The sequence below is a fragment of the Hirundo rustica genome, chromosome 4, assembly GCF_015227805.2.
Source record: "Hirundo rustica isolate bHirRus1 chromosome 4, bHirRus1.pri.v3, whole genome shotgun sequence".
Classification (NCBI taxonomy): Eukaryota; Metazoa; Chordata; class Aves; order Passeriformes; family Hirundinidae; genus Hirundo; species Hirundo rustica.
The window spans coordinates 1,564,171-1,590,968 of record NC_053453.1 but is presented as its reverse complement, the minus strand read 5'-3'; the positions used below and the strand labels follow the sequence as shown (position 1 = coordinate 1,590,968).

General features: G+C 43.8%; 1 protein-coding gene across 1 annotated transcript in view; it reads left to right on the top strand.

Annotated features, from left to right (window-relative positions):
- EXOC4 (exocyst complex component 4) overlaps positions 1-26,798 on the top strand; it is a 287,194-nt gene that overhangs the window by 12,655 nt on the left and 247,741 nt on the right. Inside the window, exons 2-5 of the mRNA XM_040062894.2 lie at positions 5,176-5,365; positions 8,844-9,038; positions 23,535-23,719; positions 25,207-25,316. Coding sequence (XP_039918828.1) covers positions 5,176-5,365; positions 8,844-9,038; positions 23,535-23,719; positions 25,207-25,316 — 680 coding nt within the window. The remainder of the gene's footprint in view (positions 1-5,175; positions 5,366-8,843; positions 9,039-23,534; positions 23,720-25,206; positions 25,317-26,798) is intronic.

Genomic DNA, 26,798 nt, shown 5'->3' with positions numbered 1-26,798 from the left:
GTGGGGGGGGGGGGGGGGAAAAAAAGCTTTAATACCACAAGTGAGTTTTCCAACTGCTTCTGAGTACTTAGTTGAGCATTTATAATAAATACGTAAATTAAAAACCTTGCCTTTCTCTTCACTAAAAAGTGAAATACCCTTTAGCTTTTGATGGCTACAGTCTGTGCAGCTTCTTTAAGAGGACAGGTGAGAGTAAATTCAAACTTCTTCAGGGTTGTGACACTTTGTCCCTTCACCTGAGGTGCTGAGGCAGGAAGATTCTTGGAGAGCTTGGAGTTCATTTGTTTTTTTAGGGAGGTGCAGCCTGGTGCAGAAGTGATAGAGCTGGCAGTTGTGTATATAAATATATATAAAGGTGACTATTTTTTCCTGTGTATTTACCTTTGGAAATGAGCTATTCCTGGCTTCCATGTGAGCTGTTGGAGGAGGCAGTTGAAGGCTTTGGGCATTTGCTTTCACTCCAAATGATGAGGCTTCAGGATTCCTGAAAGTCTTGCCATCTTCTCCCTCTGCTCGTTGGGTTGGACACTGGAAATAGGAGATGAAAAATGCTTGTGACCTACAGATCAACTTCTACTAAAATGAATAGTCCCAAAGGACCTTTTTTATTAATCTAATTCCAGTGTAAATTCAGTGACCTCAGGGAAATAACAAGGTTCATTTATTTTCTCCTGAGAAAAGTGCTGTACGTCCCCTGATAAAAGCATTTCAGGATTGTGTCTGATCATCTTCTCTATCCTGTCTTCCATCTGTGGGAGTGACTCCAGTGAATTAAGCATTTTGCATTGGCGTAATCTGTATTTTTAACTATGTAAAATCAGCAGTCAATGAGATTTGGCTCAATGAATTTCTGTTTCACTGTAGCATAAAAATGTCTCTCAGCAGACTCCCAGCCAGTTGGAATTACTGTAATCCTGGTGAGCTCCTGCTAATGAGACAGGCATCCAGCTGCCAAGTACAAATTCCAGGTATCTTACAGAGGAGGAGGATTCTCATTTGGAAAAAATCAAAATGAAAAGAAAAAAAAAAACAAAAAAAAAACCCAAAACAAGTGAAGTGCTCAGGAATCCCTCCTGGAAACCCCCACCGAGTTCATCATCTCCTATTCCAGATCTAAACTGATTTTCCTTCTGTTTGTCCTCTGGAATATTTTTCAGGGAGTTCTGAAGTGCTGATGTATGTTTATCATCTTTTCATAATCCTGTCCTGTTTTGTGATTCCCCCTTCAAAGTTCTTCCTGCAAAGTTCCTTTCCCAAACAATTTGGATCCTTTCTATTTGACAAACAGTGTGTTGACTTTTCTTCTTCCTTGCAACACATTTTAATAGGACTAAAATAAGCAGAGATGCCCTTGGCTTACTTTTCTGCAGTGTTAGCAGGAGCATGTATAAGCTCAAGAATATTAAGTATTCCTCTCTTTTCTGTCTTTTTTTTTTTTTTTTTTTTTTTTTTTTTTTTTTTTTTTTTGTGCAGAGCAAGAAAAAGAAATGGCACCATGAGGCTTAGATGGGAAATTCAGGTCCGCAAAGTTTCACATTCCAAGTGATTAATCCAGACTCGTTATCACTGGAAATAACCGGATCCTAAACCCAAAAACTTAGATTTCTAAAACTTACTGGGTTTTTTCAGTAAAATGCAAGAAAAAAAAAAAAAAATCTCTGTTGCTTTTTTCCATTTGGGTCTTGGGTTTCGATTTAGATTCTTACCCTGTCTGTAAGGAAATAATCTACGGGTGATGAAGGAAAAGTCAGTGGAGTGGAGGGCTAAGAAAAAAACCTGTTGGGGAAAATTTGTTGTTGTGTGGAATTTTTTATCCTTTTTGGTGTAGGATGTGATGCCTGGGAACATTATTTAGTGGTGGCCTTGGCAGTGCTGGGTTAGTGGTCGAACTCCAGGACCTCAGAGGTCTTTTCCAACCTTAATTATTCTGTGATGTTTTGAACCAGAACAGATTAAAGGACTGTAAATAAATACAAGTTTTCTGACCAAATATGAGTGTGGTATTTTTAGTGGTGATCATTCCCACAGTATTTTCCCAAACCAGGTAATAAAGAAAAGCAGGATGTTCTCAATACAGGTGTTTATTCTGCATCCAGTAGAGCCAGCTGGAAATCCTGGAATGTGGCAATTGACTGAGCCTGAAACTTTTGTTCCTCTTGGTTTAGTTCCTCTTTCAAGGGTGAGAGGAGACCAGAACTGTGCTTGGTCGTATGGTCTCAATTGGAACAATCTGATGGGATCTCCAAGATTTCTGATTTCCAGCTGTCCTGGCTTTGTCCTTCTGCCACTCTTGGGGTTTCTGAGGTCAGGAACTGCTTTGCTGGGCAGATGTCAGGTGTGTTTAGCAAAATGAATTCTTCCTATAGACAGGACAAGCTAAATTCAAATGCAAGGACTGCTTTAAAAATATCTGGGATTTTTTAGGATGCCTGACTTGGATGGGAGTTTGCTGGAGCAGTGGAATCCTCGTGGCATCCTCTGACATGAGCAATGCAGACTTAGCTTTGGAGAGAGATCTTCAGCTTTTTGTAACCAACTGCTGGCACTGCAGATGGATTCTTTGGCAAATCCGGAATTGTGAAATTGAATTTTGTTTGATTAAAGCTACGAACTTGCCTAGTCTGTGCTCTGGGCCAATTTGGTTCTGCTGCTCCTTTGTCTGTCTCCATCCAGGATTCTCCTGCGATGTGCGCTGCAGGTCAGGGAGGATGGATGTTTTCATTAACTGCTGGGACAGGCAATCCTGTGCAGCTCCAAACCCAAACAAAATGTCAATTCCTGAGGAGGATATTCCTTGTGTCCAGTGTAGCCATGCTGAAGGACATTCTTCCTGCAGAACTAAGCATTTCTTCACAAAGAAAATTGATTTATCTGCAAGAGCTCTTAACAGCGGATGACTTTCTGCCAGCCTTGCGTGTGATTTTTGAGTCCGGAATTGTTTGGATTGGAAGGGACTCAAAGATGGTCTGGGTTCAACCTCCCCGCCATGGGCTTCACTAAAATTTACATTTTCTGGGCCCTGAGCAACCTTGTCTAGTGTTCTTACTTTTCAGAGCCTTTTAAAAAAGCTTTGACTAAAATATAATTTTAAAAAAACCCAACTTCTTGTTTGTGAAAAGCTGATTTAAGGCACAACTAAAAAGATCTGGGAGTAGAACATTAATGTAATAGCAAGAGAAAGGATTCCTATTTCTGCAGCATGGAACTTGAAATGCTGCAGTGAATTTTATGCTTTGGAAGAAGCTGCTCTGAGGGGAGACTCGTGGGGGGGCTGCAGCTTCTTCAGGAGGGGCAGCTCTGATTTCTGTGACAGGGACAGTCCTGAGGGACTTTATTTCAGTTATGTGCAGGGACATTAAAGCTACGTGGGACTGTAAGGAGAGGTTGAGGTTGTATATCAGGAGAAGGTTCCTGCTGCTCTTTCTGGGATTTTTATCCTCTCAAAGGGAGAAGATTGTATTGATTCTTGAACAGAAATTTGGAGTGACATCAAGAAGCTTTGAGCTGTGTCCAGTTTCACAAAGTTTTTCAGCAGTTTTGTTGCAAAAAATCTCAGACTTAATTGATTTCGATTAAAAAAAAATATACAAAAAATCTTACTACACAATGTTAGAGGTTAAAATAATTGAGAAGGTGAAATAAGGTCATGGGGCCTCTTCTTGTTGTACTGGTATATGTTTGAAAACTGTTGGAAGATCTGGATAGATTTATCATGGATTTCTCTGTGTCCCTGTGACATGCCTTACCTTTGGCCAGTTACAGGAACCACAACGCTGCACAAGTTGCACTGATTCCCAAGGCTAAAGTTAGGATTTTTTTCCTTATAGCTCTTCATAAATAATAAATCAAGAAATATTTCAGATGTTCTATCGTGCCTGTATTAATGACTGTCTGGCAGTGTGATAACCAATCACACTTTCCCTGAAAAGGGGGTGAAAAAAAAAGCTCTGAAGGGTTTGAAAACTGGCAGAGCAATAAACCACAGTATTGATGGGTTTTATTTTCTCACAGTGCATTGATCTCTACTGAGCACCAGCCTGTCGGATTGTACCTTTTCCTGACCCAGGGATGGGACAACTGAGAGGTGTTTTAAAAACTTTTATTCCATTTTCAGTCTCATGTGAAGGGACAGTACAGATGCTACAATTCACGCCATCACAATCAGAAGCCAAACTATTTCCTAATTACAACACATTAGAAGCATTTTTGGCCTGTCAGCTTTTGCCACACAATGCTGTTAATGCCTCAAAGCCGATCACCTAAATTGCCCCTCATGGGTTTTACTACAATGCATCTTTCATAGTTCTGTTTCTCCAAAGTATCTAGTCTATTTGCAAGGCCATCCTTTGAAACTTGTTTCCAGTTCCATTTTTCTCTCACCAATGTCCATCCTATTCCATGGCCTTTCTAAGTCAGCATTTTTCATCTCAAAGTTTGCATGTTGGAACCCTGGGAGCTGAAAATTTTAGACTTTCTGTGCTGACAACCACTGACCCCCCAAGCAAACACTGCATTGACCTGGGGCCTTGGAAAAGGCTTCTAAAATTGAGTGATAGCACTGGGATTGTGGGTGTGGAGTTTGACTAAAAGTGTGTGATATCACAGGGTGGAAAACTTAGAGTTTAAGGTTTTATTATATACTAATATATATAAAAAGCAAGGTGAAGGATTTAGGGCAGAGGCTGAGTTCTTCTTCTTTAACCTTCTTCATGGGTCTGGGTGGGATTTTGTAATTGGATAGAAAAATCCGCATTGTGGACCGCAGGTCATTGGTTGTTGGGTTAAAAGTAAAAATAATTCAGGTGTAATTTCTTAATTGGACAGCTTGTTCTTAAAAGGCCTTGTAGAGAGAGAGAGAGAGAGATGGAGCCATTTTCTACTTTGGTAGCCAGAACTCACAGCTTGTGAGACTGTAACAGGTAAGAATTAGTAAATCTGAGTCTGAACACTAAATCCATTTCTCGCGCGTTTAATCCCGACTCCAACAGGAAAGAAGATAAAAAAGCCACATTTAATGGTGCCCCACATGAGGATCGAACTCACGACCTTCAGCCTCACATGCCTGCTACACAAACTTCCTGTCAAGCTTTAAAAATTGTCTCCAAATCCATTCCCCACCCCAACCCCGCTGCAATAACCCCCCAATAACTTACTGCCCCCTTGGTGTGCCCTCAGGACTTTATCCACCAGCGATGACGTGGAGGACCGGGAGAACGAGAAGGGGCGGCTGGAGGAGGCGTACGAGAAGTGCGACCGCGACCTGGACGAGCTGATCGTGCAGCACTACACGGAGCTGACCACGGCCATCCGCACCTACCAGAGCATCACCGAGCGCATCACCAACTCCCGCAACAAGATCAAGCAGGTGACGGCCAGCCCCGAGTGGTTCTGTGCTGGTGGCAGCTCCGCGGGCTGTGCTCCAGCTCCACATCTCCTTTTCTCCTGGCTGATGTTGTTTTCATGGTGGTTTTGCTGCTGCCAGTAAGCGCCGGTGATGGGAGCTCCGAGCTCCCGTTTTTGAGCTTTTTTATCTCCCTCTGTTTGTCCGGCTTCTCGTCATCATTTTGAATGGAATGGAAATTGAGTTGAGAAGGTGCTGGTGCCACTAAATTCCTGCTAAATCTCCACTTGGAGTACTGTGTCCAACCCTGTTGGAACAGGTTCCAGAGGAATCCATGGAGCTGCTCCCAGGGCTGGAGCCCCTCTGCTCTGGAGCCAGGCTGGAAGAGCTGGGGGTGCTCATCTGGAGAGGAGAAGGCTCCAGGGAAAGCTTCTAGAACATTCCAGGGCCTGAAGGGGCTTCAGGAGAGCTGCAGAGGGGCTGGGGACAGGGCCTGGAGGGACAGGACACAGGGAATGGCTTCCACTGCCAGAGGGCAGGGCTGGATGGGATCTTGGGAAGGAATTCCTGCCTGGGCTGGAATTGCCAGAGCAGCTGTGGCTGTTCCTGGATCCCTGGAAGTGTCCAAGGCCAGGTTAAACACTGGGGCTTGGAGCAGCCTGGGACAGTGGGAGGTGTCCCTGCCCATGGCAGGGAGCGGAACAAGATGATTTTTAAGTTCCCTTCAACCCCACATCTTGGCATGATTCTGATTCTAAGCTAGGCCTAAATACCAGTGACTGTGTCACTGCAGGACCAGCCAGTCCTGCCGTTGTTCCAAGCTGTGTCTTATGGCAACATTTTCTGTAGGATCCCACTGAGAACTGAAGTTTTTAAAAGTCAAACTGAGAGGTGGATGTGAAGCACAAAGCTTTGCAGTGCCCCTGTTCATTTATTGTCTGGGCATGTTGCTCACAGGTTTTTGAAGTCTCCAGGGCTGCTGAGCTCACACCTTTCCATCTCATCTTTTCATGTTTTGCTATCTTGGCCTCCAGCCACCTCCTGAATAGTCTGGGTGATTCATCAGCTCGCTTTTTGCTCACAGAATATGAATTTTGATGCTGTTTCCAAGCTCAGCTGTGTTGTGTGAACGCCCATGAACTCTGTGCCCCTGAACCTTTCTTCCTTTTGAGTGCTCAGACTTGGGTATGGTGCCAGTAAATAACTCTGGCACTTGTGGCTGGGGACTTGTTTGAGCTGCTCTGTCCCTGCAGCAGCAGATGAGTTCTTTGGGCTCCCATCTTGCACTTCCTGTGCAGTTTGCTGTACCTAAACTTTGCAAACCAGGCACCAGATTTTTCTTATTTCATTTTTTTATTTCCTGGCTCTGTGGAAGTCTCAGCTTAAAACCTTTCCCAGCAGTGCTTTAGGAGCAGCAGATTTTTCACCCTTGTGGGGTTACATACTGACCCTTCTGGATTTGAAAATTCAGTTAACATTTTCAAAGAAAATGAGAGCGTTCTGCTTCTTTCCAAGGGTAAGAGTTCAGTCCAGGATTTATGGACAAAGCTCAGCACTCTGAAAGCAGAGATCAATTCCACTAAATTTGAAATCAACTGTAGGCAGTGGCCTGGTTTCACACAGTGTGCAAAGCTTTGCAGAGGTCAACACAAGCAGAGAGTGCTGTGACCTTTGGGTCCCACCTAGAAGAATGACTGTGAGGGTGAGGGACCTTTTGATATTTAAGTTTGCTTATTAGTTTTGGTCAATATGTATTGAAGTGGTTTTGACCTAATCTCACAGGAGGGCTCAGATCTGGTTTGTCATCAATCTGTGTTACACTCCCTGGCTTGCTCTTCTTGTTCCCCTCTGTGCAAGGTGGGAATTGCACAAGTGACAGATACTCCAGATCCTTCTGTGGATCTGCCTTTTGTAGTCAATTCTTGTGTGAATTCCTGGTGGGAAAGGTTTAGTTTGGAGTTTTGAGTTTTAGCTACAGCAGTGTTGCCTCTGTAAAACTGAATTATGAAGCAGAACCAATTTGGGCTCCCAAGGGGACGGGGTTTTTTTAAAGGTCTGCTGTTCATCCCTTGCCCTGCTCCCAGATGTGGATGGAGTTGATGATCTTTCTTCCAAGGACAGGAGCAGGAATGTCTGGTGAGATTCCTTCTGGCCCCATGGTTGTTTTGCTGACCTGATTTTCGCTGCAGTCCACTGATGAAGCTGTGCCAGGTCAGTGAAACATTTCCAATTAGATGTGAAAAGATCTCAGTGTGTGTTTTAGTTAGCCTCTGCTTTTCAGGACACTCTTAGATAAGATTTTTTTGTTGTTGCTGGCTGAGGATTTTTCTGTGCTTCTCTTTTCAGAAGGACATTTTGGAGTGCAGTATTGAAATATCTCAAACTCTCCTGCTTCTGGACAGAGGCTGTTTTACGGAGCTGTTGTTATTTACCAGTGTCCAGTTTTGCTCCACTGATCTGTTTTTCACGTATCTTTTTTTTTTTTTTTTTAAACTGCCTTCAGGTGAAGAAGGTAGGAGAAAGTGCAGGTGAAGTGGGATTTGTCGAGTGCTTTAAAGGCTCATTATTTAAAAATAAATTGAAGGGCTCCTTCGGAGTGTCTCTCTTCATGTGTAATTCAGTGAGAGTTCAGCCTGAGATAAGGTTGGGCCCCAAGTATTCATAGCTTATCACCAAACAAGAGTGGTGTGAAGGCAATGTGTGAAGCTGTGTTGCTAATTGCTTCCACATTTTTGTCTGGATTGTTGATTTGCATTATGCAGCAAAAGCTAGGTTACATTGACCTTACCAGGGAGAATCTGAAAGCAGGGAATGCTGTGAGTTGAGAGACTGGAGAAGAAAAACTCTTGGTGTTGCCTGAAGGGAAAAAAATTAGAGATTTTGCCACTTGGAAGATGGCATGAGGCTCAGAACCAAACAGCGTGGCAGCAGGTTTGTAATGGCTTGATAAATAATGGAAATACTGATTTGAAGTCATAAATGTTCTGATTAAATCTTCCAAAAAAAATGGTAATGCTCAAGTTATTGGGAAAATGGTTTTACTCTTAGCTGGTCTTGTTTCAGAGGAATAACACCAAACTTGAAGAAAGGAGGAGCCTGCCAAAAGATTTAATAGGCAGATGGAAAATGTTTGCAGCAGGAAAATGAGTGGTGGCTGATTTGCTTCCACAGAAAATTGGATTCTTGCTATTTGCCAAAATACTGAATTGGTTTTTGGGAAATGGCCTTGGTTGTGGTTAAGAGGATCTGGTGCTTAATTGCATTGGGGTACTTCAGTTAAATTCTCACTAGAGGCATAAAACTTGCATTAAAGAACATTTCACTATGAGAGAAGTTCAGGTTTTAGGGTCTGTAAAGTTCCCCTGAGCCAAGGCAGCGTGAAGGAAACCAAATTTGCTTTTAGCCTGGTGACACTTTTGGAATTCCTAATAAAGCAAACGTGGGGCAGGGCTGCTCTCAGTTGCAGGGACAGATGTCATTAACCCTTGCTGTGCTGCTGCAGGTGAAGGAGAACCTGCTGTCCTGCAAGATGCTGCTGCACTGCAAACGGGACGAGCTGCGCAAGCTGTGGATCGAGGGCATCGAGCACAAGCACGTCCTGAACCTCCTGGATGAGATTGAGAACATCAAGCAGGTCCCTCAGAAGCTGGAGCAGTGCATGGCCAGCAAGCGCTATCTCAATGCCACGGACATGCTGGTACCTCCTCCCCTTTCCCCTTTCCCCTTTCCCCTTTCCCCTTTCCCCTTTCCCCTTTCCCCTTTCCCCTTTCCCCTTTCCCCTTTCCCCTTTCCCCTTTCCCCTTTCCCCTTTCCCCTTTCCCCTTTCCCCTGGAGAAGAAACTGTCCTGTGTCCCTCCTCTTCCATCCCCAGAATGCACTCACAATTTGGTCATTATTCAGAGGACAGATTCTTGCACACTTTAGGTGGGTTTTCCTCATTGTCTGGATGAGGGGACAAATTCTTCAGGTTTAGGCTGGGCATGAAGAGGAATTTCTTCACACAAAGGGTGATCAGAGGTGGGAATGAACTGCCCAGGGAAGTTTGGAGTCCCCACCCCTGGAGGTGTCCAAGGGATGTCTGGAATTGGTGGGGATTGGCCATAGGTTGGACTTGATGACCTCAGACATCTTTTCTAACCTAATTGGTTTCGTGACTCTGTGATTCTTTTCCCAGAGCTCTTGTTTAATCTCTTTTTCTCTCTTCCTTCAAGTGTTTTTTTTTCTCTTCAGTTCCATCTCTTTTATAAGCTTGCCTTTCAGTTCCAGCCTTGTGCAGGAGTTAGAAGTTTCCTGGACTTCTCTAATAACAATCTTTCTTTTTTTGAACTTAACAAGCACATCTCCTCACCAGGCTCCAGTCCTTCCTTTCCTGGAACTGTCTCCTAGGAATTAAAAACAAGAGAGGTGATTTTTCTCTTCTCAGTCCTGACATGTGGAGTTCTCAGTCCAGTTCTGGGCTCTCCAGTAAAGACAGATGGAGTTACTGGGTCCAGCCCAGTGGGGATGACGGGGATGGTTGAGGAGCATCTCACCCATGGAGAGAGGCTGAGAGAATCCTCAGGGAGGTGTTTTTGGTGATTGTTATTGTTTCATGGGAGGGTGCAAAGAAAGCAGAGCCACACTCTCCTTAATGATGCCCTGGGGTGGGAGAGGAGGAATGGGCACGGTCTGAAACACGAGGAATAGTTTGATCCTAACCCAGCCCTTTTTTACTGTAGGGTTGTTTGAACACTTGAACAAATTCAATCTCTATAGACCCAGAGAGGTTTTGGAGTCTCCCTCTGTGGAAAATTTCCAAATCCAGCCTGGACATGGCTCTAGGTGCCCATGCTTGGGCAGGGAAGTGGATTTGATATTATCCACAGGTCCTTTCCATCCTGAGCCACTCTGTGGTTAAAAAGTGGAGGCAAAAGTGCCACCCCATTTCTTACTCCCCTTTGCCAGACAGTGCCTTTAAGGCCATCTTTTCATTGTCTTATTTTGTTGGTTTTTTCCACTTTACTGTCCTTTGTCGTCTGTCTTAGCTGTGCCTCTTCATTTCTTTGTATTAAGTCATTACCCAACAGGAGAAAGAGCTGGAAATTCACTCTGAACTTTAATTTCCTGCTTTTTTTTTTTTTTGCTTTATCTTATTTTAACTTAAACATGATTTTATTTGTAAAACTTACCTTGTTCCCTCTGCTGGATTTCCCACAGCTGGACGCCACTCCCATGCCTGTGGAACCCACCTGGTTTTTGTTGTTTCTGTCACATCCTCGTGTCTGGTGTCACTCTGCCATCACCTTCCTTTTATTTCTCTGTTCCTCCTCTTCTCCTGTGCAGTCACAGAATCTTGGAATGGTTTGGGTTGGAAGGGACCTGAAATCTCATCCAGTGCCATGGGCAGGGACATCTCCCAGGGCGCTCCAAGCCCTGTCCAACCTGGCCTTGGACAGCTCCAGAAATGGGAGAATCCATGTGTAGTGTTTGCCTGATATTTTCAGTTGTCAGCTGTAAAAAAGGAGGTGTAAATTAAGGGTGTTCAGTGCAGGTACCAAAATGTTATACTCAGAGTTGCCATCAGTATGAGTTGAAATGTTGGTGCTTTTTTCACCAGTTTGCCTGGTTTGGGGTTTGTTTTTGTTTTTATTTTGTGGGGTTTTGGGGGGGGGTTGGGTGTGGGGTTTTGTTGGGTTTCTTGGGGTTTTGTTGTTGTTGTGTGTTTTTGTGTGGTTTTTGTTTTGGTTTTTTTTGGGGGGGGTTGTGTGTGTGGGGGGGTTGTTTGTTTGTTTTTTTGTTTTGTTTTTGTTTTGTTTATTATCTTGTGAGTTCCTTTTTGAATTTAAAAAATATATCTTTCTGAAATTCCAGACAAGTCATCTATTTCCTATTCGAAAATCTGTGTTAGGAAGTGGAAGAAGAAAAATAACCTTGCTTAAGATTTCTCATACATTATGTTTTTAGAAATGGTTATCGACCTGGGTATTTGATCTCTTACTGGTTTGCAGCATTTTGTGTATGTTTATTTCAAATATAAACACTTATGTATATATAAATACGTGTGCTTGGGTAAAGTTGCCTGTGGCTATGAGGGAGAGACAGCATTAGATCTCTCTGATTTATAGACTTCTGCAGCATTTCTGCTGCTCTGTGTTTGGTTGGGTTTTGTTTTCAGCCTAGCAAATATTTTCTAATAAATCAAATAATAATGATATAAAAAAAAAGCAGCTGTTCCTTCATGGGCTTTTTTGAATATACATCAAGGAATGCAGAGAGACCTCAAGTGGAAATTGAACACTCAATTTCAGCCACTTGCAATTCTCATTTGAAGACAAATGTGCCTGTATAAAGAAACAGTAATTCACCTGCACTTGCAGCTTTTTCCCTGGCCAAAAATCACTGCAGGCTCATTGGCTTTTGCCATCTTGTGTTAACACAGCTCTGCGAGGCCGTGATGTTGTAATCACTCACTGGCTGTGGGATAATTCCCTTCTCCTTTGATATGATAGGGACATTATGTAAAATCATTACTGATCTGTCAGGGAGGCGCAGTGTCCATAGATCTGCCCGTCCTTCGCTTTCATTCCTCAAGGTAAGCAGCTGCTCATGGCTCAGGAAGGGCCCAAAGTGATCTGACAAAGAGTTTGTAGCCCTCACCCTGCAACTGCAGCCCCTGATTAATGCTCTTCCTGTAGCCTTGTGATCCATCCAGTCACAATTAGACCTTTGCAGCCCTGTGCTGGCTGGATGCAATCCTTCCAAAGGCATCATTCCAGCCTGCTGCATCCCATCCCTGCAGCCCGCTCTTTGTATTCCGCTCACATTAATTGAAGTAATTTTGCCACTGAAGCGTGTTTCAAACCTCTGCATTTAAATTGAAATTTTAATTCCCTTATTGTTTGGAAAAGACGGCTGAGGATGGCTTGTTACAGGTTTCATTATCACTCAAAACTCTCCAGCTGCTGGTTCTAATGTGCAGTGACTGAGTAATGCAGGCAAGGATTGTTAATAAAAGACTGGCAGCTTTTCCCAGTCGGATAAACACAATGCAGAGGTACTTTGGTGACAGCTTACATTTGTATGAAGTTAATTTTTTTTTTAAGTGACAGCTTTTTTTTTTTTTCCCTTTCTGATTCTGTACCCAGCCAGAGCAGCGCACAAATATCAGGTGTTGCTGTTGTGTGTTCCTCCAGCATCTTGATAATTCCAGGAGCACAGGCAGGAAGGATCACATTTGCTGTCCTATAATTGCACATTACAGGGTGTCTAAAAGAACCCATTTCCAGCATCCTTTGAATTGTGAAGCTTTGGAGGATTTGGGAATGTCTGGAACAGATAAAATGCCTGTTTGAGCTGGAATGCATTTTAGGTATTTTCCATTTCTTTATGTGCCAATTTTATAGAGTGGGTCTGTACATTTGGCTGAAATGGAGCTGGTTTTTTTCACACGCTGAATTACTGACAGCAATATTCACTTTTATGGGGCACTTGAGTGCACGTGCAGCCATTTGTGGCTGGTTTTTGTTTAATGTGAAACAAGAAAAGGGTTCTGGGGGGACCTCCTGGCTCTGCACGACTCCCTGACGAGGCGGCAGCCAGGGAGGGCCGGGCTCTGCTCCCAGGAACAGGGACAGGAGGAGGAAATGGCCCCAGGCGGCACCAGGGGAGGGTCAGGTTGGATATTGGGGAAAATTTCTCATAGAAAAGGAAGTGGTAGTGGAGTCCCCATGATGCCAAGGGAAGGCTGACCTGGGACAAAGCTGAGAATAAAGTAGGTATTTCTTAGAAGACCTTTAGGATACACCTTGGGCAGGACAAGAGCCTGGCCAGAGCTACACCCAAGGTGGACCCAAAATGGTCACAAAATGGATAAACAGTCACGAGGTCTCACACTTTTATAAGTTTTGGTCCATTTGCATTTTGAGGTTTAATTGTCCAGGTACATCTTCAGGGTGTGAGGTCTCATCCTTCTTGCTCCTCCCTTCACTCCACCGTTGTTTGTGCTTTTGGGCCTGAAAGTTGTCCTTGGTGTCCAGCAGGAAAAGGATTTGTTTTGTCTCCCTGCTCTGTGAAAAGAGCTCACCAGCACCTAACATGAGGCTCAGATCTACACCCCCAGGCAGCACAGAACCTGAAAAACATGAAAGCCAAAACTCAAGGCATCACCCATCCCTGGAGGGATTTAAAATCCGTGTGCATGTGGCACTTGGGGACTTGGGCCAGCGCTTTGGCAGTGCTGGGAATGGTTGGACTTGATGATCTGAGAGCTCTTTTCCAATCGAAACAATTCCGTAATTCTGCCATCTGCTGTTGAGGGGAAATTCTGACCCAGGAGGAGCTTCCTGAGACCAGCCTGGAGAGAGGGAGCAGAGCAGGGGCCAGGGACAGATTGATGTCACTTCCCTGGAAGCCTGAGCTTGGCTGCTGGAATGAGGAACCCAAGTTCTTCCAGAGGAGATGTTTTTGGGAGTGCTCCACACCACCAGAAACCAGAGCAGAGATCAGCAGCAGTGGCCAGGACAGGAGAGTCACCCTTGGAGGAAACAGTTTCATGTCCAGTCTCCCCAGCACTGGGCTGTGCATTGATTATCCTCTGCATAGGAATTAATAAATTAATTAGCTCAAGATCGTGGGGATCTGTGCTGTTACTTTAATTCTTGTGATTCCACTGTTGACCGATGAGATCCTTGTAGGGAAAAGTTAATATTTGCCATTTGTTTCTATAATTTTAAGAGCTGAAATGCTAAAAACAGTGAAGAAATGCTGTTGAATAAAGTAATTTGAGGTCGTGTCATATAATTAAATAAAATCTTTTTAGGCTACTTTGGTTTCGTGTCTGGATTTGCCCTTGTGGCAGGTAATAAACACTGAAACTGCAGAAATCTGTCCATGGGATAAGAGGGAGGATCACTCCTATTTCCAGCTGAGGTTTTTTTTGGGGTTTTGTGGTTTTTTGGTTTTTGGTTTTTTTATTAGGAAGAATGAAAGTGGGAGAGGTAAGGATGGAGCCCTTTGATTATTCTTCACATCTCCCATCCCTGGGTTACAGAGTGAGGAACTGGTGTTTTCCTCGTGGGCACATCCTTCTCCTGTGTCTTTTACCCAGGAAATAAAAAGCTGTCACTATTTTTGTTTCTCCAGAATGCTCCAGTGCCTACTTTTGTTTTCCAGTGTTGACTTAAACTTCAGGTTTTTAATGTCAGGAAAATAATAATATATGTTTCCTGCTCTGCTTTCTGATGGGAGTAACAGCAGGATTTTTTTTTTTTTGAGCTTTCTCACTGCACATTTTACAAAAAAAGTGGTTTTGTTTTTTTTTAAAGGCAGGACTTTACAATACAACTGAGTGACAACAGGGGCAGAAGTGGAAGGGTTATAGATAAATGGAAATGCTGTGCAGAAATTATGGAGTCTCAGATTTGTTTGGGTTGGAAGGGACCCAAAAGCTCATCCAGTGCCGTGGCAGAGACACCTTCCACTATCCCAGGGTGCTCCAAGCCACATCCAACCTGGCCTTGGACATTCCAGGGATCCAGGGGCAGCCACAGCTTCTCTGGGAAACAAATGAAGGTGGCACAGGAAAAGGAGATAGAGGAGAAATGGGATTTCCTGGAGAGCAGTGAGGACAGGGAACCCCCCTGGATGTGGGAAGAGGGAGTCAAAATATTGAAATATTTTCTCGGGAACTGAGATTGGTTTTTTGCTCTGTGTTTAAAATATTGCCCTCTTCAGACTCATCCCATACTGAACATTTCATTCCAGAGAAGCTGTGGCTGCCCCAGGATTCTTGGAATGTGGGAGGTGTCGCTGTCCCTGGCAGGGGTGGCACTGGATGAGCTTTAAGATCCCTTCAACCCAAACCATTCCAGGATTCTTTATCCTGCTCCACAACCTCCAGTGCTCCTCACTTTTCTGTGCCCACCACCTTAATCCTCTGGAAAAGCTTTTGGAGTGACAACACCTCCCTGGAAAACTCGGTAGCCCTGGGTATGGCTGAGAGGTTTCATTTCTATTTGACTGCAGCTGCCACGTGTGGCTTTCCTCAGGATGGCTCAAGGAGAAGCTTTCAATTAAAAATGCCTTGTAGTGAGCAGAGTTCTTACAGCGCCTTAAGTAGCCTGGAATAATGAAATAAATAAAAACAGTGCAGTTCTCAGTCTGCATTTTATTTACTGCCTGCCTTTCAGCTGGAACGAGGAAAATCAATAGAAACACTTTCATTTGGTTTCTGCATTCCTCAGTGCAGCGCTGGGATTCATTCAGGTGCTGCCCTGGAAGAGTTTTATATGTTGGAATGAAGAAAGTGGAAAGAAAAGACCTGGGTTTGTTTGGGATTCCGTAGAAATGCTTTTAGAGGTAAACTTAAATTTTGGCTCCATTTGAAATTCCCTTTTGAGAAGTGACGCCTCCAGGGTTGTATGTCATTTCATGTGAGGTTTCTGTTAATTGTTACTGATTGGCAATTCTGAAATGCTGATTTCTTAGGGTGAGGGACAGGAGAGAAAGAGGCACCTTGGCTTTTGTTCATTTTATTGATTCCATGTTTATTGGAATGTGATTCACAAAACATGGAAATCATGGGCTCTGTGTGTCTGGGGGAAGGTCAGGGGCCACACAAGGAGGATCTGAGGGCATTTGGTTTGTCCAGGTTGAGTTTGGTAGAACACTGGTAAGTTCTTTATGCAGCAGGACTGGGGGTGTTTATTCTTTGATCACTTTTCACCTCTCTGTAATTTTTTCCCATTTATTCCTTTTTTTTTTCTTTTTTTTTTTTTTTAAATAAACTTTAGGCTAATTTTACCCACATTAGAACATGGAATTTCTGTCCCTTAGAAACACCTTTTTTTTTCCCCTGGGCATAGTTATCAGTGACTTGCTCTCATTCTTTCCCTGCTGTAATTTCCATTATCAGGGCAGTCTCTTGCATGGAGTTTAAGTACCTAAAGCTGCCTCGTTGTCCTGACCCCAGCTCCTCCTCAGGGCATCATCAGGGGGCTCCTGGCTTTACTAATTACAACCCTTCATTTCAGCTGGTGAAAGTTTATTTAACAAGAAATCAGGCTGTGATGAAGGTGGGGCAGGGTTGGGATACCGAGGACGCTTTTCCAGCAATCATTTCCAGGAATTCTCTTTTAAACTCTGGGATGTAAGAATTTTATCCCCAGTAAAACATTGAAGCAACACCATGAAAATATTGTTGAAGGGTTATGGGACACTATAGAATAATCCAGATAAATCTGATGGAATTACTTTGAAAATGCAGCTTTAAAGCTGGTGGAAAGGTGTAATAAATTCAGTTTTTACTAAAGCACTTGAAACATTTGGGACAAAAATGGAAATGAGAAGTGAAAGGAAAAATTCTTGGGTAATTTCAGTGGTGCCAGTACATAATTCTGCCATTTCAGGGAAGTCATTTGTCCATGCTAGTGGAGAAATTGCAGAATTTGTGTTCAGATCCAAGTGAGCAGTTGGATAAACTTTTTGTTTTTAGCCCCTCTCCTCCTTGAGCACCACTTTTGGTTCCAGCACTTTGTTTGCTAGAAAGGCATTGATGAATTGCAGTGAGTGGAGGGGGAAGGAGAATGATTGATGGGTGACTGAGGCAAACGCAAAGGAATTAAATTTCTGTAGCTGGAGGAAAGGACAGCAAGTGAGGAACATAATTTTATAAATATTTAAAAGTTTGCAGAGGGAAAACTGTGCTTGGTCATTGCCATTGGAACACTTCAGAAAAACAAAAGCTGTTTGTCCTTTGTGTTAAGGTGTTTCAGACCAGCTTTGCACAAAATAACTCTTTTCCTTTTTATTTTTTCTCTCCTTCCACCCTCAGATCAGTTTGCTTGTCCCAGGATGAGCTGTTTTCCTGCAAACTGAGCACTTTTTTTTTGTGTGTGTGTAGCTCAGAATCTTTCAAAGTGATTTTCCAAACCTCTCTCCCTCTCAGCTTCAGTCATCTGTGCCGTTCCCCCCCTTTTTGTGCATCGTTTGCTCACAGATCCCTTCTTGCCGTGGAGTGAGTTCAGCTCTTCCCAAAATATTGCAGAGGAACCGTAATCATAATTTCTAATTCTTTCTTTGCTTTTTGCTTGTTGATTCTTACTAGATTTTTAAAGGTGAACAGAATTGGGAGCAAGTTCTTCCCTCACCTGAATGTCCATCGTGTTAGCACCCAGTGCTGTCCATCAGCTCCTTGTTAATCCTCATGTCTTTGGTTCTTTTGCTCCTTTTCCTGGTTTTTTTTTAGGGAGAAGGAGGCGGTGGCAGTCAGGAATATCATCACTGATCTCTGCACTTTTCCTGTTTTCCATCATTTCACCTGAAGACTCTCTGCTTTAGGATCACCAGGGTGGTTTTTTAAGTTTCAGGGTCATCTTAACTGATTCCAGTTCACTGATTTGTCTCAATGCCACCTCGCACTGTGCCGTGGCAATTTGGTTCCAGACAATTCCCAGCCTGTGGAATTTCTTAAATTTTCCTTACATCCCATTATTTGCCACCTCCTCAAAGGCCATCATTTTTCGACTTCATCCTGATTCACCTTGCAACCAAAATACTGCAGCAGATCTACAGATGAAATGCAGCCTTGATAACACTTGTGTCAAGGTTGGAATTAAAAGATAAAAATGCAGTGTAAAGCAGGTTTAATCAGCTACTCATTAAGTGCTGCCAGCAGTGGAGGCTCCAAGTGCTTCACAGGCTTTTGGGTTTTTGGGAGTCACTGTGATTGCAACCATTCTCTGATTCCCTTCATTGCCCATTGAAGATCTGGGAATTTTGCAACCTTAAATTCAGGAGCTCCTTGCTTATTTTACTGCTAATAAACTTAGGAGTGATTTGGAGTTTTGAGATGGGTTGAAAAATAGGCAACACAAACAAACCCTGCCGAAGTAAAGGTTTTCTCGCTGCTCTCCAGGTACAATTCAGCTTCATTTATTCCCCTCCCTTTTCTCGAGTCGCTTTTTCCATGGCTTTTGCTCAATCTGTCGCAACCCCTGTGTCGAGGCAGTGGGCGGCACAGGAAATTGGGTGGCACAGGAATTGGGTGGCACCTGAGAGTGTTTCTTGCTGCTGTTCTGCCTCTCACAGCGCTTTGGTTCGCAGGTTTGGGTTGGAAAGGACCTCAGAGTCCATCCAGTGCCACCCCTGCCGTGGCAGGGACACCTCCCACTGTCCCAGGGTGCTCCAAGCCTTGAACAACTTGGACATTCCAGGGATGCAGGGGCTGCTCCAGGAATTCTGTCCCAGGGAAGAGAGGGGTCAGAGTTTGTGGGTTTTGTTTCTCTTTGCCCCACTGCCAAGTCCCAGCAGCTGCAGTGTGAGGACTTTGCTGTTCCACAGCGGTTTCCAGGCTCAGTCCTTATCTCCTGCAAATGGAATTCTGTGACCTGCTTGTTTAGTTCTGCCTACTCTGATTTAAGCTGGTTTTTAGTCATTTTCCTTTCCTGTACCTTGTGAAAGTGAGTCCCTTGTAAAAGCAGCAGATCAATTCTCCTTTTAAATGTCAGCTTTGTATTCACCAGCAAGGCAGCTGGAACCTTCTGGGTTGTTGCTTATTTATTTACTCTTTTATTGCGTGGGCTCAGCTTTTTCCCTTTTGTCAGATTGTGTTTGTGTACGACTTTTTGGTTTTTTTATCTCGAATTATGACCCACCACGTTGTTTTCTTTTAACCTTTCTCAGTTGTGCGTTCATGTTTTCATATCTGTTGTCCAAATTCAGAATAGACTGGTTTCCCAGCCAGAAAGGATTCAGTTTTCTAGTAAAGTCTTTAATAACTGAGGAAGGAATTATTCCCTGTGAGGGTGTTGAGGCCCTGGCACAGCTTGCCCAGAGAAGCTGTGGATTCCTCATCCCTGGAAGTGCCCAAAGTCAGGTTGGACAGGGCTTGGAGCACCCTGGGGTGGTGGAAGGTGTCTCTGCCCTTGAGGACTGACTGATCTTTAATGTCCCTTCCAACCCAAACCATTCCATGATTCCATGATTTTATGATTCCCTCATTATTTTGGGTTTTCTTCCCCTCCCCGAAAAAAACCCATCAAATTGAGAGTTTCCACTTTATCTCTGCTCACTTCCAGGCCCGTGGGGGCTCAGCAGAACCTCTGAGGGAATAAACAGATTCCGCTGTGAGCAGATTGGAAAACTCGGGCTGAAGACAGGAAAGGAAGAATTTTGACAAACACCTTGTTAGCACTTAGGTTCCCGTTTGTTGTAAAAAGCTGAATTAAACCCTTCCAAATTGCCTGTTACACTAAGCAAGTGTTTAGCTGTGTTTTCTTTTTAAGGCAATTAAGCCCTGCTATAAACTGCCTGTGACCTTTAAACAAGCTGCCTAATGGTGCTGGTGCCACGGTTATTTTCTATAAACTTGCAATTTTTAGCTTATACAAAGCACAGCTCCTTTTTCAGGCTTATTTCATCTCTGTTTCCTAAAGGGACTTTGCTGGTTGTAGGTGCTAATGAGTAGAGAGAGATAAGATTTGAACATCAGGAATTACTATCTGATCTTCTAAGCCAAATTCTGTGCTAATCCAGGCCAATATTTTAATTAGCGTTCAACTAAATTATAGTTATTGTGTGTTCATGAGCAGCTTTCAGTGGGACTGAGAGCTGAATTCAAGAATTAAAGGAGGTGGTGGTGGGGGCTGCCCATTCTTTTGGTACAGTTTGCTCATTGTGATGCAGTTTTTATGCACAAGAATAACAATTTGTTTACTGTTGATTCCCTTTTCCAGCTGCTCTGTGTTGCTGCGGCTCCTCTCTGCACCCCAGCCCCTGCCAAAAGATTAATGTGGGGGAGCTCCTTTACCTGTAATTATCTTTTGTGTCCAGCTAGCCTGACACAATGCCATGATCCCCCTGCAGAAAAGCAAGCAAAAATCACTTTATTTCTATTTAACTGAGCCAGGATGAGCCATCAGTTGCCTTTTCTGGACCCTTGAACCACTTGTAGTCCCTCTGTGCATCTCATTTCCAGGTTTCCTTGGGCTGCTTTTCCATTTTCAGTATTAATTGGAGTCTTGCAGGGTAACTCTTCCTCTCTCTGTCCAGTTCCACATCTTTAAATCCTTTTGGGTGCAGCCAGCAGGTGATGGGAGTGCTAAAAACCAGGGAAAGCTGATTGGCATCTCTTGCCTAATCCAGGTTTTGGGGTGTTAGGAGCTGAGTGGGGGCATAAAGTCAAAAAAAGGTTGATCTGCCTTTAGTGCATATTTAATTTTGTGCATTTTTTAATTGATGTTTTTGCTTCCTTTTGGTCGCTTAGGCTGTTCTGGGCTGGCTTATCCAGCACACAAAGGTTTTAATCTCATGGTTTTTTATTGTGGAATATAATCTTGGGTGCTGCTTTGTTGCCAGGACCTAAATCATCTTTGTGTGAGCAAAACTGCAGAAAGGAAAAATGTTTGGTTTGGTTTTTAGCATAATGTTTATATTTGTTACCATCTGAACCGACCGGAGACCTTCCTTTGACGTCCATGAACATAACAAACGGTTGAATATTCCATTTTTTTCCTTAAAGGATGTCCTTGACAGCTCTGTTTTGGCCTTAATATTTTTTGTGAGCAATAAACTCTTTAGGAACTGGCAAGACAAAAACAGAGCTGAGTGGAAAGTTTAAATTCCCGTTCCTTGCGTCTCAGAGAAAACTTCTCCTGGATGTCTTGGAAGTTTTTTTCATGTCACCTTGCTCTGGATTTCACTTCTTTCCTGGCTGCTTTTTCACCTCTCAGTTTCTCAGTATGACAAATGTTGCTCCTGCTCCTTGCTCTGGTGGGATCTTTGGCACAGCTCCCAGGGCAGTTGCGGCTCCCCTGAAGCGACTGGAGGGGTTCAAGTGCTTTTGGAACGGGGAAATTTGGGGAAAAAAGCTCCACCTGCCAAAGGAAGAAGAGAGGAATTAACACTTCCACTTCTGCCAGAGTTTCCCACGTGGTGTCTGCTGAGCTGCTCCACTTGTGTGAGCTCTGCCACCTCCTCTGGGGAGAAGGAAATTGGGTTTTCCCTTCATCTTCAGGGTGGTTTTGTGATGTGTGACAGCCAAACTTCCCTAACTGTGGCCAAATGACACTGGGAAGGAAGAGGATGGACAGTGTAGTGTGGCAAGATTTAAAAATTAATGTAAAAAGCCTGGCTGTCCCATGGATAGTCCAGGTTTTTCCTGGGCTTGGGGAGCAGCAAAGGAATGCACTGCTAATAGATGTTCTTTCAGCAGAGTGCCTTTAGAATGGGGAAATTTGGGGAAAAAAGCTCCACCTGCCAAAGGAAGAAGAGAGGAATTAACGCTTCCACTTCTGCCAGAGTTTCCTACATGGTGTCTGCTGAGCTGCTCCTCTTGTGTGAGCTCTGCCACCTCCTCTGGGGAGAAGGAAATTGGGTTTTTCCTTCATCTTCGAGGTGGCTTTGTGACATGTGACAGCCAAACTTCCCTGACTGTGGCCAAATGACACTGGGAAGGAAGAGGATGGACAGTGTAGTGTGGCAAGATCTTAAAATGAGTATAAAAAGCCTGGCTGTCCCATGGATATTCCAGGTTTTTCCTGGGCTTGGGGAGCAGCAAAGGAATGCGCTGCTGATGGATGTTCTTTCAGCAGAGTTAATATTTACTGGTACTGAGGGAGCAGCTCTCAGCTGGGCTGGCTGCTCACTGTATCTTTGCTTTTAATTTTTAATGTTTGGCTGACAGGTTTGTTCTGAACTGAGATCCTGAAGTGCAAGCAAATGTCTTATTTCACTGGCAGCATCCTCAGTTAGCAGGGAATGGGTTTTTAAATTTTATTTTAAACCTCTCCATGCCAAACATGCTCTTTACAGTTTCTTACAACATCAGCACTGAGAGTTTGGAAGCTGCAGAGGGATGCCATCATTTATTTATTAGTAACTGGAAATCTCTGTTAAGTAGAAAACCAGCTGGGAGGGATGCACAGCGAGAGCGTGGCTTTTAGGCACTGATTTGTCATTCCTGGTGGGTTTTTGTCTGTGTTTGGGTTTTGTCCACGTTTGTTTTTTGGGATAGAAAGAGAAATGAGGAAGTTTCAGCGCCCGTGAGATGTCAGCTGGTCATTATTTCAGATACTCAAGTGGTGTAACCACAGCATACGACCCTTGTGGCAGCCTAAAAGATGAGGCCTCCTAAGCTTTTTCAGTCACGCCTTTAAGCAAAGTAAATTTAAGCCGTTTTCTCCCCATTTGTAGAATTTGGAATAATAGGGATTTTTTTGGTGTTTCTGTAATAGAAAGAAGAACAACCATCAAACACCACTGTCACTATCTTCTCTTCTTCTAACACTTTTCTACTTAATAATCCTCTTACTTGGGGATAAACCATGCTTTGATTTTTATTAAAGAACTGTGTTTTCACTATAACTTGTTTTATACATATGCTTAATATTTGAAGGCTACGCATTAAATCTGAATTATTTGGATGTTGGACCCTTCTACATAATTTGTTTGGGGACAGAAATAAAATATTACTTCAAGATTTTCTGCTTTAGAAGGGTTTTAGGGATAGAGTCATCCTGGGATTCAGACACTGCCCTAATCAAAGAGGAAAATTGCAAAACTGAATGAATTGATGGCGAGAGTGGAATGAATCAATGTCTGAAAATTGTCCCGTTTTCCCCCTGTTGGGTTGTACTTTTTTCTGACCCAGAGATGGGACAACTGAGGTGTTTTAAAAACTTTTATTCCATTTTCAGTCTCATGTGAAGGGACAGTACAGATGTTACAATTCACGCCATCACAATCAAAAGCCAAACTATTTCCTAATTACAACACATTAGAAGCATTTTTGGCCTGTCAGCTTTTGCCACACAATGCTGTTAATGCCTCAAAGCCAATCGCCTGAATTACCCCTCATGGGTTTTACTACAGTGCATCTTTCATAGTTCTATTTCTCCAAAGTATCTAGTCTATTTGCAAGGCCGTCCTTTGAAACTTGTTTCCAGTTCAATCTCTCACCAATGTCCATCCTATTCCACAGCCTTTCTAAGTCAGCATTTTTCGTGTCAGAGTTTGCACACAGATGCACAAGACTACGTGAGCCTTCTGTCAGGCTTTGAGAATCCCCTACAAACCCATTTCCCACATTTCCCCCTCTCTCTTGAACGGGATTCGGACACTCCCTTAGTCTGATAGGAAAACTGCAAAATTCAGTGAATTGATGGCGAGCCTTCAATGAACCGATGTCTGAGAATTGTCCCTTGTTTTTTCCCCCCAGGTGTCAGCGGTGGATTCCCTGGAGGGTCCCCTCCTGCAGGTGGAGGGGCTGAGCGACCTGAGGCTGGAGCTGCACAGCAAGAAGATGAACCTGCACCTGGTGCTGATCGACGAACTGCACCGGCACCTCTACATCAAATCCACCAACCGCGTGGGGCAGCGCGGCAAGGACAGAGCCAGGCTCGGGTGGGACAGCCTTCCCCGCCCCCTGCCACAAACCTGGCACGCAGCCTGCACCCCAAACTTGCATTTCTGGCATGCAAATCCCTCCGGATTGCGGCTGTGCAGAGCAGGAAATGCGGATTTGTTGAGGCGCTCCCGAGCCTGTTCGCGTTCTTTCGCTTTTCTCGGTGCTTCTCGCGGGGTTTTGCTGCTTCCCACAGCTCCTTTGTGCATTCTCTGCTTTCTGTGATGTTACCCCTTTCCTATAAATGTCACGGTCATGAGGCTCAGGTCACGGAAAAAACTGCTCATTTTCTAGGAAGTATCCAAGTTTGAAAAGCCTCTCAACCAACCGTAAGGTGACGAGATGGAGGCCGCAGTATTTCAGTGTCTGAACTGAAATGTGTTGGTTTTGATGGGTTTCCAAGGTGTTTTAAAGGTGTTGGAACTTCTTCCCTGGTGCCTGTGGTCACTGGCAATTCAGTTAATACAGGCTGCTTTTTCCTGGTTTTGCCAATTCTGAGTTTGAGGGAAGGAAAAAAGTGGCTGGAAAAGAGAGACGACAGTGCTGGGAGATAATTTTTGCAGAGTAGAAGAGGTGGGGAGCAAAAGGGGAGCCAGCACTTGATAGAGATGCAGAGAAAAGATAAATGAGCTTTTTATTGTGAGAATGAATAAAAATCTGCTTGCCAAAAATGCGAGGCAAGGCAGCCAGTTGCATTAAATGTATTTTCGAAAGAAAGGCTTGATTGAAATTGAAATTTCTGGGAAGAAGGGTTGCTAGCAAGTCATCAGTCTCTTCCTTACTCATCTTCTTAATTAAAAACAGCCACAAAGCTTTGGTGTACCCAGACTGGGGGGCTGCTAATCAACTGTGCTCTTGTGTGGCTGCTACAGGCACCTTTCTCATACTCCAGATTCTCTTTTTTTCACTTTCCTCGATGCACATTGTGGATATTTGATAACAGCAGCTCTTGCAGCAAGAGTGGCTTGTTGCTTTGGGTGGTTCTTCTGCAGGATACCAAGCCTAACCCTTGTTTTTTCACGTTTCTGTGAGCATTTTGACCTCTAAGCAAACATCCTGAGCTCCATTGCAGGAGCCTTCCACGTTTCTTTTTCCTAAAAAACGATTCCTTTCTTGTGTCCCTGTGCCATGTCCAGAGCTGGGGCAGTGGGACACATTTGTGGCAACTGATACAATGTGAATTTACCATGAAAACAGCCAAGTGGAAAGTGTTTTAATTTTGGGGTAAGGAGGTTCCTTTGGGAAAGGATGCATGTGGATGCACTCAGAACAGGAATGTGAAGGGCAGGAAAAAGGGTTCTGATAGGAATAAAGAAGTTTAGAGGATTAAGAGATTGACAGAAGTCATGGAAGTGGGAACATCTATTTCTTAGGCTTAAAATGTAAGGAATAAGTGGATTATTTGCTAAATAATATAATAATGAATGAGTAAATACTACAGTAAATAATAATCAACTGTTTGCTTTAATTCTTTCTTCTCACACAGGTCCCTTGTGAAAGACACCTCTCCTGTGCCTCTGATGGATGTCACTAATTTATCTACACCTCGGAAATTCCTTGAGACTTCCCAGTTCAGTACTCCTGGAAGCTCCAGCAGTGAGTATTTAAGCTATATATATTCATTTGTAGATCTTCAGCTGATTTTTGCTGGAGTAGGAGGAGGCAAATCATCCATCCCCTCACGGCTCAGGGGAGACAAAAACCTGGGAGGTGATTTTTGCAGCATCACAGAACGAGTGGATGTTGTGTCCAGGGGCAGAACTTGCTTTCCTTCCTCATGGAAAATCATCTTTTCCCTCTCCTAATCCCCACCAGCTTCAGTTTCCTGTGCCTGTTCTCACCTCGATCTTGTTCTTGATATCCTGAGCAGCAGAGATTTGCGGTGGGTTCATTCTGTGTGGGGGTTTCCTCAGCATTATTTACTGCAGGCAGCCAGGTTCGTGTAGATATTACTGAAGTTTTTGACTGCGAGGGAGCCAAAAGGTCAAATCTGTTCCTTGTGGGAGCTTTGTAACTTTGACTGAAGGTCTGGCTGTACACAGGAGTAATCTGGGGCTGATCTTTCATCCGTGTTACTGCAACAAACACCGAGGAAAACTCTTCCACTGGTGCTTTTGTCTCCGCCTTTGGAAGGGCTGCAGAGAGGAGAAATTAATCTTTGTATTGTTTCAGGAGATTAATAAGTGGGGTTGTCCTTGATGAATAATACAGAAGTGACCTCCAGTCTCTTCCCCCTTTCAAACCTGTTTCAGTATTCCTCAGATGAAGAGAATCTTTCCTTCTCTTTCCGGCCGTATTAATTCTTTTGTCCTTTTGTTTCTGGTTTTGTCACATTTGCCTTCTGTGATTGTTCCATTTGATTACTCTTATCTTCTGCTCCTGGAGGGGTTTTGTTCTGCAGCTCTGCTCCTCCTGGGCTGATCTTGGAGCCTGGGACTGTTTTTCTGTGTCCTGGAGGTTTTTGAGGAGTCACAAACTTCCCGAGCTGGAAGGGAACTGCAGCCTGGTCACTCAAAATCTGGAAGAGAAGAACCATATGAAAATTCTGAGGGAAAAACTTAAGGGTTCCTGTTCTGCTCTGTGATCAGTGGGAAGATCAGTTTGGTTTTCTTGCAAAAGATCACAGGATTTTGAGGAACTGAGGAAATAAACCACAAAAACCTCACAAAATCCCATCCTCACCACTGGAAATAGAATGGTTTGGGTTGGAAGGGACGTGAAAGACCATCTAGTTCCAACCCCACTAAGTGTTAAACTACTCATTTTTCAGTGGTATTTATAGTGTCTGCTATTTTATCCCCCTAAAATATTGGTCTTCTTTGTGGTGATAAAACCCAAAAGATCTGAAGTTATGGAGGTGATGGGGATCTCCCTCCTCACGGCTGGGGAACGGAGCAGGAGATGCCACCCCGATCTCATTTTTGCAGATCTTTCCTTGCTCTTCACACCCAGTGCAGCAGAAAATCTCTTCCTTGGCTCCTCCATGTGCTCTGCATCCCTCAGTGAAGTGCTGGGCAAGTGTCCCTCAGCCTGGCAAAGGTGTGGATTCTAACAGAAAACGTTTGATGCGCATAAAAT